The sequence below is a fragment of the Mauremys mutica genome, chromosome 4 (assembly GCF_020497125.1).
Source record: "Mauremys mutica isolate MM-2020 ecotype Southern chromosome 4, ASM2049712v1, whole genome shotgun sequence".
Taxonomy (NCBI): domain Eukaryota; kingdom Metazoa; phylum Chordata; order Testudines; family Geoemydidae; genus Mauremys; species Mauremys mutica.
Window position 1 is genome coordinate 81,995,816 of NC_059075.1, and position 18,519 is coordinate 82,014,334.

Genomic DNA, 18,519 nt, shown 5'->3' on the forward strand with positions numbered 1-18,519 from the left:
TTTGTGAGATTTGGGCGGGGGGGGGGGAGAAAGGGGTGTGTATTTTTCCTGTTTAATAAAAAAAGAAAAAAGGAAATGTTTAATTTCAAAAAGTGAGCAATTTTGACCACAATGAAGATTTTCAATGAAAATATTTCTTCTGGTCAGTAAGCCATTTTTGTTGAAAAGGCTTTTCAGTTTAAAAAAAAAAAAAAAAGTTGACCACCACTGACATGCAGCTTTTGGCTTTTTTTTTTTTAGATGAACTTGCAAAGTCTTCTGTTATAGTCTGTAATGTTAAAGAAAATTATTTACTTTATTTGTTGGTCTTAGTTGTATTTGTTATTTATATAAAGCTGTAAGTGAAGCACAGAGGTGAAAGTTCTGTCCCTGAATAGTTTACAATCTAACTGTTACGTTTATTTTGGTAAATGTTATTTTCATGTCCAACTTCTCTTGTAGGCCAGTGAATCGGGCAGTGTGGATGAGTTTCAGAGTCAGCTTTTGGAGTGGCAGGATATTGTACCAGAATCAGAGGAGGTGCATGACCAAGTCAGAGAGGAGAAATCTGCCATAGCCCTGAGAATGGCACAGATTGAAGAAGAGAGAGAAGGTGAATTGAAGTATTTAAGATGAAACTAGATCATTATGCCAGCATAGCAGGTATTACAAATCTGCTGTGTTTGTGCAGTTCAGACAAAATTGATATCTTTCCTCCATGTCTCACTTCTGTAGTCAAGTGAGATTTATGCAGCTAGTGAAGTTAGCAGAATATAATGGTTACTGTAATTCAGTTTGTATGTTAGATTGTTTCCTTGACTCTCTGTTTCATACATTCATCACTTTGCATCATGTTTATTGGTGGATGTTTTATTCTGTTAGCTTTTGCAATCTGAGCTGTTTATCTTTGGGGTCATTAGTTGAATTTGTTTCAGAAGCTTAATGTCTGCATTTGAGTTATCAATGATGAAAATGGCAGCTGCTTGGCTGCTTGCCTCGAATTAGAGGAGAAGATATGGGGAGTTGTAGTACTGTTTAAAATTTAGTGATGGGATAGAAAGTTGTGCTTTTGCAAAATATACATGAAATTCGGAGCTTCTCTGTAAATGTCAGTAACCAGCAAGATTTTTAAAAGATTGAGATGTACTAACAGACATGCCATTGATACTGACCAGACAAATGAAGAGAACTGGCAACAGATTGCTAGTTTAAAATGTTAAATATTATATGAAAACCACCATTCCAGGTGATCTGAGATTTTAAGGTCACCAATGATGGTAAACATTAAAAAAAAAGTGTTTTTCTGTTTGAAAAATCGAACTTATGAAAAAGTCTAAGTATTAGATTTCACACTAATTTTTATGTGCTCCCCTCCTCCCCCCACGACAGTTTACCTTAACTTCTTTCCCCTTTGGTATCAGAATGCGGATTGAAGGCACAAAGGTTAATGTGTACCATCTATAAATAAAATAAATCCAGTTAATTAATTTGAATAGCCTTTTGTTAATCTGTAGCTTGAATGTTTTTGAGACTCAGCTGATGGATTTCAAAGTTCATTTTGTAAGTCCCAAAATCTTTAAGGGCCATTTCTCTTCTCTGTGAGAGATTTATACATGTAACTCCTTGGACATTGAGAAGAGAATAAACCTTCTTAATGTTAAGTACTACTTATCTCAGGAGTGTTTGCAAACAGGTCCTTATGCAATAATATTAACAGTTGTAAAACTTCATCCGTGTCCAGTCATTGTTTAATTTTGCAGTTTTCCCCTCTTGGGATATGCATGACCTTTCTGTTTCTTTTTTCCTGCCGTTACACCTGATGAGCACTCAACGTCCCTTCCCCCTCCACTCCTACCCTACACTGCGATTTGGTCAGCCAATAAGAACGTAGTTTCCCATCAGTTTTGTGCATGCAGGTTCCAGCCGTGACAACCTGTAATGTACTGTTGCTGTTTTCCTCTGTAGACCTTTCTTTGGAGGAAATCGCCAACAGTACCTTATAACAGCTGCTGTTGGTGGTATGTGGTTTTTAATAATACATGTAACAAATGCTAGTTCTTAAACTTGTTTTCCTCTTGCAATGCCTATTTCTTTGTTTATATTAACAGAATCATCTTTTTTTCATTCTTCCTTTTTTAATAGCTGACTCCATATTTACCTTGTAACCTAGTTTAAAGGAAAACTGCACAACTTGCAGTGATTAATTCTCATAAACAAATAGCTAAGAATCAAATTCTGTCATCTTTTTTGTTTGTTTGTTTTTGTTTTAGAGATTACATTAATTCTAATGGGAATAGGTTAGGGTTTTTGTGTTTGTTTTTTGGTTTTGTGTAACCCTCCCCCCCCCCCAAACAAACAAACAAACAAAAAAACCCACAACACCCCACACCTTGAATATTCCCTCCACCAAAGGACATTCTTGGAATAAATGTTTACTAAAAATGACTATATTTGAATAGTATCTTTCAAAGCCATTTGCAGAGATCCTTGTTGCTGCATTGGTAACTCCAGAGAATAGGACTATGGTGGCTTTCATGGAGGCTGCCATTTTAGGCCCCTATCTTGTAGTGGGGTGTACTAGCATGAACCCCTGTAATAGGTGCAGTGGGGAGCTGCATGAGTATAGAGCTCCATGCTATTGGATCCAGTTACAGATTTGAGATCATTATGATACTTAGTAGTAGGACACTGATGCAGGCTGAACACTTATGCAAGTAACTATACTCATATTATTCATAGTTCTGTTAATGGCAGTGTGTCTATGTGAGGAAAATTTTGTATAAGTGTTTGCAAGATCAGATCATGGGACTGAATATCAGCTTTTCTATCGGAAGTAATTGCATATCAGATTTCCCAAGTTGTAACATGATCTTACTTTAGAAAATTGTATTAACAGCAATTGTTAAAGTACTTGTTAAATTAACGAGAAATCTTGTAATAAAATTATACAACTTACCTGACTGCTCTAAGATCCTCCAATTTTTGGTGCTTTGTAATGGGGAAAGTCATTAGTAATTTTGCTATTGACATCATTTAGTAAGTGATAAGTAGGGCTGTCTATTAATTGCAGTTAACTTACGTGATTAACTAAAAAAATTAATAGTGATTAATCATAATTTTAATAGCACTGTTAAACAATAGTATACCAACTGAAATTTTCACATATTTTAGGTGTTTTTCTACATTTTCAAATGTATTGATTTCAGTAACAACACAGAATGCAAAGTGTACTGTGCTCACTTTATATCACATTAGTGCTATCAAGCAATTAAAAACGTAATCGCGATTAATTGCTCAATAAAAAAAGTAATCACAATTAATGGTGCTGTTAAACAGTAATCGAATACCATTTAAATATTTTTGGATGTTTTCTACATTTTCAACTGCAATGATTATATTGATTTTTAATTACAACACAGAATACAAAATGTACAGTGCTCACTTTATATTTGTTTTATTACAAATTTTTGCACTGTAAAAAAACAAGACATAGTATTTTTCAGTTCCCCCATTACAAGTACTGTAGTGCAATCTCTTTATCATGAAAGTTGAACCTACAAATGTAGAATTATGTACAAAAACCCCTGCATTCAAAAATAAAACTATGTAAAACTTTAGAGCCTACAAATCCACTCAGTCCTACTTCTTGTTCAGTGAGTCACTCAGACAAACAAGTTTGTTTACATTTGCAGGAGATAATTCTCCCTTCTTCTTGTTTACAATGTCACCTGAAAGTGAAAACAGGCGTTCCCAGGGCACTGTTGTAGCTGGCATCACACAATATTTATGTGCCAGATGCGCTAAAGATTCATCCCTTCATGCTTCAACCACCATTCCAGAGGACATGCGTCCATGCTGATGATGGGTTTTGCACAATAATGATTCAAAGCAGAGCAGAATAATACATGTTTATTTTCATCATCTGAGTCAGATGCCACCAGCAGAAGGTTGATTTTCTTTTTTGGTGGTTTGGGTTCTGTAATTTCCGCGTCCAGGTGTTGCTTTTTTAAGACTTCTGAAAGCATGCTCCACACCTCATCCCTCTCAGATTTTGGAAGGCACTTCAGATTCTTAAACCTTGGCTCGAGAGCTGTATCCATCCTTCGAAATCTCACATTGGTACCTTCTTTGCATTTTGTGTAATCTGCAGTGAAAGTGTTCTTAAAATGAACAACATGCTTGGTCATCATCCGAGACTGCTATAATATAAAATACATGGCAGAATGTGGGTAAAACAGAGTGGGAGACATGCAGTTCTCCCCCAAGGAGTTCAGTCACAAATTTAAAATTAACACATTATTCTTTTAATAAGCGTTATCAGCATGGAAGCATGTCCTCTGGAATGGTAGCCGAAGCATGAAGGGGCATAGGTATGTTTAGCAAATCTGGAATGTAAATACCTTGCAACAGAAGTGTCATGCAAATACCTGTTCTCACTTTCTGGTGACGCTGTAAATAAGCAGGCAGCATTATTTTCCGCAAATGTAAACAAACATATTTGTTTTAGCAATTGGCTGAAGAAGTAGGACTGTGTGGACTTGTAGGCTCAAAAGCTTTACATTGTTTTGTTTTTGAGTGCAGTTATGTAACAAAAAAATATACATTATTTGTAAGTTGCACTTTCAGGATAAAGAGATTGCACTACAGTACTTGTGTGAGGTTAATTGAAAAATACAAATATTTGCACTCTAAACAGGATAATCAAAAACAATATAAAGTGAGCACTGTACACTTTGTATTCTGTATTGTAACTGAAGTCAGTATATTTGAAAATATAGAGAAACATCCAATATATTTAATACATTTCAATTGGGATTGCATTGTTTAGCAGTGCGATTAAAACTGATTAATTGCGATTAATATTTTTAATCATGATTTTTTTTTTGAGTTAAACATGTGAGTTAACTGTGATTAATCGACAACCCTAATTATTATTTTTCATTCCTTCTTTGCATTGCCAAATTATTGGGACACTGTCAAGTTTACTTAAAAATTTTTTTTTTACAAAAGTAAAGACCAAATTCAGATACTCACATTGATTAGCATTTTGCTTCACAAATGGCTCTGTTGACTTCAGTGGGACTGTTTGCAAAGAAAGGTACAACTCAATGTGAGTATGGATATGAGAACTTTTCCCTTTAACAAAACCTAAGAAAAGCCTGCATATTTTTTATTTATTTTAATTCTAGTGGAAACCATGTTTAAATAAAATCAAATGAAGATTCCCGAGCAGTATTTGCAGCTCAACCCTGAATTGTTGTTGTAATGTATAAAACCAAAACATGATTAAAAGCAAAAGTGAAAATGACTACTTTATTTTTACTGTCCAATGCAAGAAGTAAACAACCAAAATAAATGGCAAAACATACAAAAACAAGCTCTCACACCAAACTAGGTGTGTAAAAAATCTTTTTAGTTTCATTAGTTTAAAGTGGTAGTAGTAACTTAGCTAAGGAAATATTGTAAAAATATGTGAATTTTAACTCGGTGTCCCATACAAAACACTTAATTTTTTAAAAAAAATTCTGCCTAGTACTGTAGAGTTGCACTAATTGGATCTCTTATTACCCTGTAGTTTTCCATTAATTATATCCAGGGGGTGGGGAGGAGAGAAGGAGCAAAAAGAGTTCCTAACGACATCTAACAGATAAGTGTGACAAAAATAAATTTTATTGGTATTGGGTACTGTAACTTGGGTTAAGTCAGGGGCATTCCAGTGGGAATCAGTCTGTCCCAGTGTTACACCAAGAATGAATTTGATCCATTTCTTACCTCATTAAATGCATGGATATAAGTTTTTCTATGAACATCATGGACTGTGGGGAGAGCTGACTTTGAACTGGATTAATTTGTTGAGTGCAGAGGCCATATCTACTCTCAGATTCACCAGTGATTAAAGTATGGAGCCACCTTTATCTTTATTTTCTTCATGCTGTTTTGTCTGCTTTGCATGAAACATCTATTCCCCAACCTATCACACGTTTTGTCATATCACAAAACAGATGGGAATGTACTTAAAATGGAAAAATCATTTCTAACACTGGACAGGATGCATATTTAAGCTTCCATACTCTGAATTTATTCAGGGTGTGTTATTTACAAGTGATTCTATATTTGTTTTACCAAGAATCATATTATTAATGTCTGATAAGATGGTTTGATGCCAGTTTGCAGTGTAACACATGCTTGTGACTTCCTCAAATTATCTGGCATTGTAGCTCACACTAAAATTAAAGATACAAGCAAGAAGCATTTCATTTCCATAAAAATGCATGTGATTGTTCAGCTGTACAAAATGCAGCAATTTCAGCTGATGGCTTTATCATACAAATTAGTTGTCTTTTAACCTGGCAGATTGAACTGAGTTGTAATTTGGCAATTTAATTGGCTGCATTTTTATTGTAGTGTCAAAATACAAATCCCTCTTTCATAATCAGTCTTTCTAAAATGTTGCTGAAGAAGTAAAATCATACTTCAATAGACTTCTTCTGAAAGAATTAGATGAAAATTATTCTTACATTCTGTGTAACACTGTTTGGGGAAATCACAAGGTGAATGCTATGAATTGCTCAGATAATCTTATTCCTGTCCATCATTCATAGGAACTTCAGTCTATCACTGATCTCTTTGTATCTAGTATATGTGTGATGTGTAAATGTAATTGCTTTCCTGTGGCACAAAACTGATTGAGGATGACTGGTTCTTTCCTGGCTGCTCTGATCCAGCCATAGTCTCAGGGCAGCAGGAGCTGGAGGAGGAACTGACTGCAGTTCAAAGAACTGGCAGGCTGCAGCAGGCAAGAAGGAAGAGCAACCAGGCCATTGGGAAACGTCAGGTAGGTTGGTAGAAATAAAAAACACATTTTACCTATATGTTTATCAGGGACATCAGTAATTCTGTTATTTATATGGCACCATAAGTATGCATGGTGCTTTACAGCTTAATACAAAGATATAACTGAAGGACAGGAGGCAAAGAAGGGTTTACAGAAGTAAACAAAACAAAGGTGTATATATAGGCATAAATGATGGAGGTAAATTCTAGCAGCATGATAGGTTTCTCTTTAGGTTAAGAAATTTACATGTGTTTTATTCTAAAGTTATTAAGAAATTTCCCATGGAACAACACGCATGCTGCAAGTTAAGCCAGTGTTTAAATACCTTAGTGAGTCAGGGCTGTTTTCAGCTTAGGAACAACTGCTACGTATTCTTCTTGTCAGTGGTATAGCATGGAATGATATCTAAAGAGCACCAATTAATTCTAGTCTCCTTCTTTGAGGCAATCATTGATGTTGTTTCTTATAGATGCTTGTGATCTTTATCCATTAATGTGTATGTAGGGTTAGGAGATATCAATATCATGCTCACATCTTACAGGAAATTTTTTTCTATATTTAATTACCTCTGATATCTCAGACTTAGATTCATTAGCAAAGTTCTACCTTAATACAGAAGTCATTCATATAATTTTAATGGCAGCTGTCCCTTTTGACAGTTGAGTGTGTATCTTTTTTTATTGATCTCTGCTCTCATGTCTTGCGTGTAGGAGGAATACAGCTTTGACAGAAAACAATGCTTTCAAGAACTGAATGTCACCTTGGATAGCACTGATTCAGCTGAAGGAGAGAACATGGGAGGTTGGTGGCCAGAGTACACTTCTCCTAATGCAGGTGTGATAACCACTAGACCGTTTATTAAAGCATGCACAGCATCTGTATTTTGTGTTTGTTTTTGTTTTTCAAATTTAACTAACAACCCATTTTGTGGTGTATTCTAATCTTTGTTGAATTTTTTTGGCTTGCATTTTTTTCCATTTCATTTTGAAGCATGTGCGTGCTGGATGAACTGTCTAGTTTTGGTTCAGAACTAGAACACAGTCATGGTTTAACATCTGGGACTCTCCCAATCCTTGTGCCCGTCAAAATGTATTGTCCTGTATGGTAAGATTATATATATTTTTAAGTTATTAGTATTGTTCTTGTTGAAGTGGCTCCACTGGATATAATCTTGTTTTCCAACCAAACCATTATATTCCACTTCTGTGTCATTTTTAGTTTTAAGATTAAATGCTTATGTGTATATGTATGTGCATTATTTCTTCCTCTATTTTTATATCTGTGAACGATTGTAGTTGTATCTTATTGGCAGTTTATCAGTCAAGTCCATTTGTTCCAAGTGTTTCTTTAGTTATGATAAAAAATCAAGAACTGTTGCTGGCGTTTCTTAGTACTGTTTTGCAAAGGTCTACTACAAAGTAAATGTATAGTCCCAGGACGTTTGTTAGAAACATTACATTCACCCTTTCATCTACATCTTTTTCAAGATAATATAGATTAGGTGAAAAGTAATCGCTTATCACAGTAAATTTACAGCTATCCTAAGTAATGGAATATTCAGCTTAGAAGCTATAGTTTTCAAATATTTGCACACACAGAGTATCTTGGGTTTTGAAATTTTTTGAAATGCAGGATTTTTTTTTAAACTTGACAGATAAAGTTTTAATTAAATCTCAACCATTGAAGAAAATTGCAGCCATTTTTGTGTGGCGTTCTCACAAGTCAGCTGATTTTTGCTTTGCATGCTGAGTAGAAGCTTGCAAGGTTGCTGGGTAGGGAACTGGGAACATGGTAGGAAAATGCAGGTGTTTTTAGGGTTTGGGACAGATACTTACAGTTCTAAATAGCTCTAATTTAAAATCTACAGGCTTTTGCAGCAGATACTAGTTTAGACTAGAAGTTGTATAAATACAAATGTGTGTGTTAACTACTGCAACACACAAATGTTCAGCAGATAATTTAGTTGTACTGTGAATTGTCCTTTTTCATAATCCTAGCTGGTGGCTTTGGAGTCATATATGCCCTCTTCATCATTTAAAAATATAATGTAGATACAGTGTAATAGTGAAAGATCCACCTTTATTTGCCTAATATCTCTTAATTACATGGTTATTGTCTTTAATTCTGAATCCTGACCTGTTTGTAGTTAACCATCAATCCAGAGTTTTGTTTTGTTAGTTGATTGATCCATTTAAAAAGCATCTATTTTTTCACATGGCACTCTTAGGTAAAACTTTTCTGAAGAAGCTAATAATCTATGCCATCAGAACTGGCTGCTTTGTGTTTATCAAGCAGATTATTGAACAAGAATATCATAAGGAATATGCAGATGTGAAACCCTGGTACATCTCAACTAGAATGAAACTTGACCTGAAGAAATGTGATAGAAATGAGAGGAAATATAGTTTGACAGTTTTACTTCATTCGTATGAGACTGGAAATTATTTTGGCCCAGTGCCTTACTTTGGCTGCAGAATCCATTGGTTTAAATCAGTGATTTAAATCACCAATTTAATGGTGATTAAAAACAGCAAGCAGGAAACCTTGATTTAAATAATTGATTTAATTGTGCTTTGTATTTTTAGTCTATTTTCCTATAGAAAGGCTGAATCTCATTAGTTGATAACCATTAAAACTTAGCGATTTGCAGCAAAATATAGCCTGTACATTAAATTCGGTGTTTTTGCTAATCAGGAGAATATACTGTATTTATACATATTTATTTGAGCAGTTATATAGCTTACCTTACGTTTATACAAATTCTTAATTTTTACATTTTATGTTAGAAGATTAATTTTTTACTTGTGTGTGGATCTATTTGAATGGAAAATCAAATTTGATTTAAAATGCACAAAAACAGCATTTAAAACTTTTTAATTAAATAGGACTACCGTAAGTGCTAGATACATAAACTTTTTTTTTATCAATACATTTATCAGAACATGTTTAACACTACATGATTTAGTAAACAAAGGAAGTCTTATCTGTAGTTAGTGATTTAAACTGATTTTTCTGGTTTCTTAACTCTGAATGAACTAGTCATTGAACTGAACTGGTTGAATAAACGGAAATGAAGGGTGGCTGCTGTAAAAGCTGGTTTAACACTTCCATAAACTCTGATTCCAGATGCTTATTCAATGATTTCCAGCAGTTCAGTGGTTTGACTTTAACAGTTAGCAGCAAACCATGTACTGCTTAATATTATTTTTGTATTTAATTTAAATTATTTTAATAGATTGTCAATTTCACATTTAATTTTAAATAGGTTTACCTTAAAAAAAAACACCCTATACTTAATTTAAATAAAAAATGAAACAGTCAGATTTTTTTTAAATATAAAAAAAAAAAAATTTTATTACAGCATGTTAGTCTGTAAAATTGACCTATGTTGATGACGATCCTATCTGGAAGGTGTTGCCTTCTGGACTCCCAAAGTGTTTCTTAAACTGCCATATGACTTTGGCTAATAATATACGGTGCACAAGGGCTGCAGTCTCACACATCCTACAGCACTGTGCAGTGGTTTCAAGAAGCCACATGTCAGTCATCATTTACTATGTTTTCCTGTCTAGCATGGATTGGTTCAGCCACTCATCATTCCCACCTCACTCTCCATAAGGCAAAACTTCCAAATGTGAGCATTCCAGAGACAAGGTGGCGAGATGATATCTTTTATTGGACAAAAAAGAAAAGATATTGCCTCACCGACCTTGTTTCTCTAACATACTGAGACCGACACAACTGCAACTACATTACATATAACAAATATGCGCATTGTCATTGTACAGGATAGCTAATTTTTGTCTTTGCAAAGTCAGTGTACCCAGTGAATATTCCTTTGTGAGGTCTGCTTTAAAATAAAATTGCTATTTTCTGTTGAACAGATGAGCTCCCAGCTTTCGATAGTCCATTTCACTTAATATATGTTAATGGTGCTTAGAAGTGGATCCTGCAAACAAACAACTTTACTCATTTGAGTAAAATTATTCAATTCATAAACATTCACAGGATTGGTCCCTTTGCTTGTACATAGCAAGATAACTTTTTGCTAGTTTTTATAGGGGATCTTGAACTGTAAACTCAATCCCATTATTTGAAAAGTTCAGGGAATATTTGATCATTAAAGCTTTTATAAATATGATTACATGTTTTTCAGAGATGCTGGGCATCCATAACTCCCACTGAAATCCATTGGAACCTGCAGGTGCTCAACACCTCTGAAAATTAAACCAATAATGGTGTGGGTAGTTGCTAGACTTATGTTATCTGACAGTTATCTGTATGTGAAACACGTTGTTTGGAACCGTTCTTGAAATAAATATTTTCCCTTTGAATATACATAGGTTTGCGGACAGTAGTTGAAGAGTTGGAATTGGAAAGAAATCAACTACAGGAACAAATTCTAATCCTGGAGGAACGCTGTCAGGACTTGGAAGACAGATTACAGCTGCAGGGCAGAATAGAAGCCCTTCAGGTGAGCTTTTATATTTGTGTTAGGAGCCGAAGATGATGTAGGGAGACTCATTTAGTGTTCTCTTTATATTTGGATGAAAATAGTTTATAGTAAAGTAAAAATGAAGATTAGCAAAAGATTCTACAGTATATGTTTGTACTTAAAAAATATGGGGTAATATTACAGTACGATGTACTCATACTATATTGTGTGGTACTGAACAGTGGAAAACTGTGCCCATTTTGCTCACTGCAAGAAAGTCACGCAGTGAGAAATATTTCTTATCCTGCAAAAACTGAAAAATAGCTTTTCAAAATAATTATTACGTAAAAAAAAATGTTTAGAAGCCTGTTACTAGTGGCAGCAACATGTTGAAATTCAATATCATTTTTGTCATCAACAGTATAGGGCCTGTTTCAGAGGTCAAGAACTTGATTCTTCTGTCACTGACACAAGTGTATTTTCACTTACTCTACATCTGCATTTCAGTAGTTACTTCGGTTTTTTTCTGATGTGAGTGAGGAATCAAGCCCTAATAACTACTTATCTTTAATATCACTTCTAATATCAACAGTACATCATTTTCTCATAGGCTAAAGGAGGTTGCATAACACTTCATAATCAGAGAAGTTAAAGGCTAATAAGAAAATGAAATTATTGAAGTCAGATTTAGTAAGGAAAGGGCCTGTAGGTGAATGGAGGGGAGAGATTTTCTAGATAGATGGAAGCTGCCAAAGTAGTAGAGCAACCCCCATATTTATGAGAGTTGCAAGGACACATGTAAACCAAGATGATCTGTCAGATAGCAGGCAAATAGGGTGTGAAATGAATACACATGGACATCTAAAAAGTAGGAGGACACTATGGAGAATAATTTGAACATTCACTTTTGACACTTGAGTAACTTCTTATGTCCTGTACAGAGTAGTTGATCTGTAACAGTTGTTGATTCCCTGTCTTGGTAAAATGGGTGGTAGTATCTATTAAATTTTTTAAAACCCTGTACATTAAAATTAGAATCCTTACAGAGCAAAGTTATCTAATGAACAAAAGGGTGTAGTTTATCCCTACATAGAGTTTAAAACCTGTATGTGAGTATGCTTCTGAGGTTTAGCTACCAGCCTACAGAGAGATCCTGGCCCATTTAATTCACTGGCAAAAGTTGCATTGACTTCAGTGATGTCAGGATATCACCCCAAATCTGTCTTTTTTCCACAAGATTGAAATCTCAATAAATTAAACCTTCAAAGTATAGAGGGAGTTTCTTAGCAGCTAATGTCTCTTACCTTTTTTTAAAATGGTATGGTATTTGGGTTGTTATGGTAACTGCTTGTGATTTTAAAAAAATAATAGTAATAATTTTTACTTATTAATGACTGTTTCTAGAAACTTCCCAAAATTAATCCATGAAGACACCAAATGAAATAATAAATTAAAAGCTTTCAATCCAAACAGAAGTTTCCAGGTCATCATTTTGTTTGACAATTTTCTAAGCTTTCAAAATGACATGACTAACTTCTCCCTAAAACTCCACAGTTGTGGTATATATCTAATTATTCCTTTAGCTAGCAAAGTGCATATATTAAATTACTGGGTTTTTTTCTCTAAATTAAGTTGTTTATATTAAGAGGCAGACAACCTTATGTTAATATTTGAGACTCTTGTAACAAAGCCTTTCAATACAGGTAACATTTGGTGTAGAGGAAGAAGGGCAGCCATTGAGGGCTATACAGGTGTGTTCTGCCCACTCCAAAGTGATAGCATATTTTCCCTAGAGGTGACAGGTTTGCCATATTGTTTGTCCTACAAACTCTTGTTGGTGATTTTGGATTTGTGTATGTTGCTTTTGGTTGTGGTTGCTAGTTTTTTGTTTTGCAGTTTTACTCATGAACTGGTGCAGTGAAGTTGGCTAGAGTAACAGAGTTATACTGTGTTACAAACTGTGTCAATGGAGCTTGCTTTATTTTTCTTTTCACCTCCTTCCATAGATTATTTTGCAATCTACTTCAGATTGCTGGTTGCCTTTGATCAGAGCAACAACAAAGGTTTAAAAAGATCTGCAGAGAAGCAGTTGGAATTCATTACTGTGTTCAAATCAACATGGAAAATGTTTTCAAAGAATGAGCTGTCTCTAGTGTTCTCCTTTTAGAACTTGTCTTCACTGCAACAGTTAGCTTGAGTAAGTAAATACATTAGAGTTACTCCATTCAAGTTAGTGAGGGCTTGGCTACACTTACAAATTTGCAGCGCTGCAGCAGGGTGTGAAAACACACCCTCTGCAGCGCTGCAAATTGCGGCGCTACAAAGCGCCAGTGTAGTCAAAGCCCCAGCGCTGGGAGCCGCGCTCCCAGCGCTGTCCGTTATTCCCCACAGGGAAGTGGAGTACGGACAGCGCTGGGAGAGTTTTCTCCCAGCGCTGGTGCTTTGATTACACTTAGCGCTTCAAAGCGCTGCCGCGGCAGCGCTTTGAAATGCAAGTGTAGCCAAAGCCTCAGTCTTGAGCGAGAATGGAATGAGAGAAGCCACTCTGAAACAACACTCCAGCTACCTAGAGTGACTTGACTGGCACCACAAAATCATTAATTAGCAGCTGATGAGTAGTAACTCCAGCTGCTGAATTCACATTTTGTTACTAGCATCATCAGCACTCAAGCTTCAACCCCCTTATCGGTCAGCTAAATCACCACTTAAAGCACCACTTTATTCGATCTAGATTTTGGGTGTGGACAGGAATCTGGTTGGGGCAAAACGTGATTTGGATCTCAAGCTAACAATGTAGTGAAGGCAAGCACAGAAAAGTAAGCTGCTTTCACACAGTACGAGTATTTGTGTTTTGTTGTCTTTTTGTGTAAAGTGTTTAGAGTCTCTTGAGTTTCTGTTATGATGCAATCACTAAGGGAGAAACCTCTCAAAGGTGAGTAACATCTACTGTTTGAACCAGTAATATTTCAGACCTGAATTGGTAATCACTAATATGCTAGAACAATAATCTTTACAGTGTGTAGAATGTGAAAGGCTATGGGGCAGATTTTCAAGATGTCTATTTTATTGCCATTCTGGATATTTGTGAGCTGTAATCATGTTCACCATTGCTTTGTTGCAGAGTGAAAATGAACGTTTGCAGACCCAGCTCAGTCAACTGCGTACCCAACAAATGCGAGATGCAGAAAAGCACCAAGTGCTTGTTTCCAGTTTTAATGAACAGCTTAAAGGGTAACACAATTTTTGTAAAACATTCAGTACAGGACCAGTTGCAATTATACATGTCTTTTTGCAGCTTTAAATTTACATTTGCAGTGAAACATAAAGAATATAATACTTTCAGCAAGCTTGAAAATAAGTCTTGATTTCCACTACAATAGTAAAATCAGATTATTTCTGGACTTGGTTATTTTTATGGTAAGTGTACAAACAGTGAATTCATAGTAATATGAATTGTATTTAGAAAAATATTAGGGCTTTTGATTAATCACAGTTAACACACACAAATAACTCAAAAAATTAACTGCAATTAAAAAAATTAATCACAATTAATCACACTATTAAACAATAGAATACCAATTGAAATTTATTAAATATTTTTTGATGTTTTTCTACGTTTTCAAATATATCAATTTCAGTTACAAAACAGAATACAAACTGTACAATGCTCACTTTATATTATTTTTATTACAAATATTTGCACTGTAAAAATGATAAAAGAAATAGTATTTTTCAGTTCACCTCATACAAGTACTGTAGCGCAATTTCTTTATCATGAAAGTGCATCTTACAAATACAGGGTTTTTTTGTTACATAACTGCACTCAAAAACAAAACAATGTAAAACTTTCAAGCCTACAAGTCCACTCAGTCCTACTTCTTGTTCAGCCAATCACCAAGATAAACAAGTTTGTTTACATTTATGGGAGATAATGCTGCCAACTTCTTAATAATGGCACTGTTGTAGCTGGCATTGCAAGATATTTACTTGCCAGATGCACTAAAGATTCATATGTCCCTTCATGCTTTGGCCACCATTTCAGGAGACATGCTTCCATGCTGATGACACTTGTTTAAAAAAAAAAAAAAAATGCATTCATTAAATTTGGAGTGCAGGTGAGAATTGTATGTCTCCTGCTCTGCTTTACCAGCATTCCACCATATATTTCATGTTATAGCAGTCTCGCATGTTGATCGTTTTAAAAACACTTTTACTGCAAATGTGACACAAATCTTAGATACCAATGTGAAATTTCTAAAGAAAACTACAGCACTCGACCCGAGATTGAAGAATTTGAAATGTCTTCCAAAATCTGAGAGGGATAAGGTGTGGAGCATGCTTTCAGAAGTCTTAAAAGAGCAACACTCTAATGCAGAAACTACAGAACCCAAACCACCAAAAAAGAAAATCAACTTTCTGCTGGTAGCATCTGACTAAGATAATGAAAATGAACATGCATTAGGCCACACTGTTTGGATCGTTATCGAGCAGAACCTGTGATCAGGTGGTTGAATCATGAAGGGTCATATGACTCGTTAGCGCATCTGGCATGTAAATATCTTGCGACGCTGGCTACAACAGTGCCATGCAAACATCTGTTCTCACTTTCAGGTGACATTGTAAACAAGAAGCAGGCAGCATTATCTTCTGCAAATGTAAACAAACTTGTTTGAGCGATTGGCTGAACAAGAAGTAGGACTTGCATGCCCTAAAGTTTTACATTGTTTTATTTTTGAATGCAGTTTTTTTGTACATAATTCTACATTTGTACATTCAATTTTTGTGATAAAGAGATTACACTATAGTACTTGTATTAGGTTAATTGAAAAATACTATTTCTTTTGTTTTTTACAGTGCAAATATTTGTAATAAAAAATAAATATAAAGTGAGCACCGTACACTTTGTTTTGTGTTGTAATTGAAATCAATGTATTTGAAAATGAAGAAAACATCCAAAAAATTTAAATAAATGGTATGGTATTGTTTAACAGCTAGATTAATTTTTTTAATTGCTTGATAGCCCTAAAAATTATACATTGGCTTTAGAAAGTTAAGACTGGAAAATAACAAGCTCTGTTTTCAAATACTACTTAATAAAATGAACATTGAGTATTAGAGTTCTAAATAAATATTTTCTTGCTAGATTAAGTGATAGAAAAAGCTTCCTTGAAACTTCACTTGCGGAGAAGGAACAAAAGCTGTTGAGTACAATGGAGAAACTAGAGCAGATTGAAAATTTGAGGCAGTTACTTCAAGAAAAAGATCTTCTGAACAAGGAACTTGGTGAAAAGCTTGTGCAAACTGAACAGAAGGTAAGTTGAACACATGATGAGGCACTGAACATAATTACTTTTGGAACAATATTGAATTTAAATGCAGGCAGCCTTCTTTTGATTTGGAATCTGATGTTTTTTGTAAAAGTCTTGCAAAGAATTAATAGAAATAATGAAAGAAAATATAATCCAGTTATATTGGGTAACAGTTTCCTAACTGAATGCAAGTTTTAGACCTTTTTTTAAAATGTGTTTTACAATTTGAAGTAAATGTCAATACTTGGAAAAGGTACAGGAGAGACAACACTAGCAACCCGAACCCTTTTATTAATGATATATTGGATACAGCAGCAAAGAATCCCGTGGCACCTTATAGACTAACAGAGGTATTGGAGCATGAGCTTTCGTGGGTGAATACCCACTTCGTCGTATTCACCCACGAAAGCTCATGCTCTAATACGTCTGTTAGTCTGTAAGGTGCCACAGGACTCTTTTTGCTGCTTTTACAGATCCAGACTAACACGGCTACCCCTCTGATATTGGATACATACATTCTGGGAAGTGATATGGCAGTCTTCCCAAGACTGCCATCTGAATGCACTCCACCTGTTCCAAAGCTCCTCCTTCATATGGGGGAAGTACAACAGTTCAATTTCCATGCCTATTCAACTTTGGTTTCTTAGTTGAGGCTGCTAACCAGGATGCTAGTTGTGATTTTGGCATCTGCTCAGTAGGAGCTGGACTGAGACTTGTCAGTTCATTTCACAAAGGCCACTGAATATCTGTTGGATGGCCTAGGGGGCAGGGTTCCCCTAAAGTCCCCTCCAGAGTCCTCTTCAGGTCCTTGGACTGTATTTCTCTCCCCCCGTGGCAGATGCCCAAGGTGATCTTGAAGAAAACAAACAGAAAAGAAAAGTTCTTTGCCCTCTTTCTTCCCATATGGGAGTGGGGGGGAGTCCATGGGAAATTGAAAAGAAGCAAGGATGAGCGGGAGCTCAGGCAGTCTTCCTGGGTCAGCCCTTTGAGCTTAGTCTACACAGGGTCCCCCTCTTCGTCGTACGTGTTGCTCTGAGTCTGTGTCCTGTGGCTTTGGGAGCAGTGAGGCTCATTGCTGTCTCCCTCTCGGTGGGCCTATCTCGGTTGTTAAGATGGGGCAGCCTTCTCCCTGTTCACTGCCCCTTCCTGTGGCAGATTTTCCCTTTTAAGCTACTCCTCTCCCCCCCCCCCGGCAGAAAAAGCATTGCAGGTGCTACTTGTTGGTGTTGAACAGGCCGAGCGAAGCTTTTTAGTCCCCTCTTTGTCAGTGTGAGGGTGTGCCCCTTCACAGATGGTAACAACTTCAAATTTCCTCAGCCAGCTTGAAACTGGTGACTTGGAGGTGATGGGCTCAATATCTCATTACTGATTCCCTGATGCATCTAATCCTATCTCATTTTACATTCCTTTTGAATAATAGTTTGTGTTCTTGTGAATAAATTTTGTTTTGACATCTCTTGGATGAGATATAAATTACCAAAATTTTAGGGTGTTTACCTTGGCTTCCTGGTCATATTCCAATAACACTATTGTCATTTTTCCTATTTAGAATCTTCTGCACTTTCAATTGAATGTGGTATTACTTATTTGTGCTGAACTGTTGTCTGAGGTTGCTGTGACTCCGTACAAATCTGTCTCTCATTGGTCAATTAAAAGGTCCCTGTGTGTAGACTGTATATCAGTTTCTTTATAAATCAGAATTAATGTAAACTTAAATTCAGGATTGTAATTTACAGACATATAGGCATTATTTCTTTTATGTACTTACATATCTCCTTGAAAATTTTCTTTTATGTTAAGCTGGATGAAGTCTTGAAAAAGTACAATACGTATGAAGTGGAGTGCACTGAACAGAAAATAGCTATCAATGATCTAACAGAAAAAGTTTCTACATTTAAAGAAAAGGTAATTCATTAAAGTGATGTGGAAATTTTTTTACATGTGCTTAGTTTGGCTTGATA

General features: G+C 35.5%; 1 protein-coding gene across 2 annotated transcripts in view; it reads left to right on the forward strand.

Annotated features, from left to right (window-relative positions):
* Positions 1 to 18,519, forward strand: part of LOC123368983 (golgin subfamily B member 1-like) — a 59,619-nt gene that overhangs the window by 15,549 nt on the left and 25,551 nt on the right. For both annotated transcript variants that reach the window (XM_045014323.1, XM_045014324.1), the window contains exons 13-19: positions 442 to 592; positions 6,705 to 6,814; positions 7,525 to 7,648; positions 11,158 to 11,288; positions 14,371 to 14,480; positions 16,393 to 16,561; positions 18,359 to 18,463. In XM_045014323.1, coding sequence (XP_044870258.1) covers positions 442 to 592; positions 6,705 to 6,814; positions 7,525 to 7,648; positions 11,158 to 11,288; positions 14,371 to 14,480; positions 16,393 to 16,561; positions 18,359 to 18,463 — 900 coding nt within the window. The remainder of the gene's footprint in view (positions 1 to 441; positions 593 to 6,704; positions 6,815 to 7,524; positions 7,649 to 11,157; positions 11,289 to 14,370; positions 14,481 to 16,392; positions 16,562 to 18,358; positions 18,464 to 18,519) is intronic.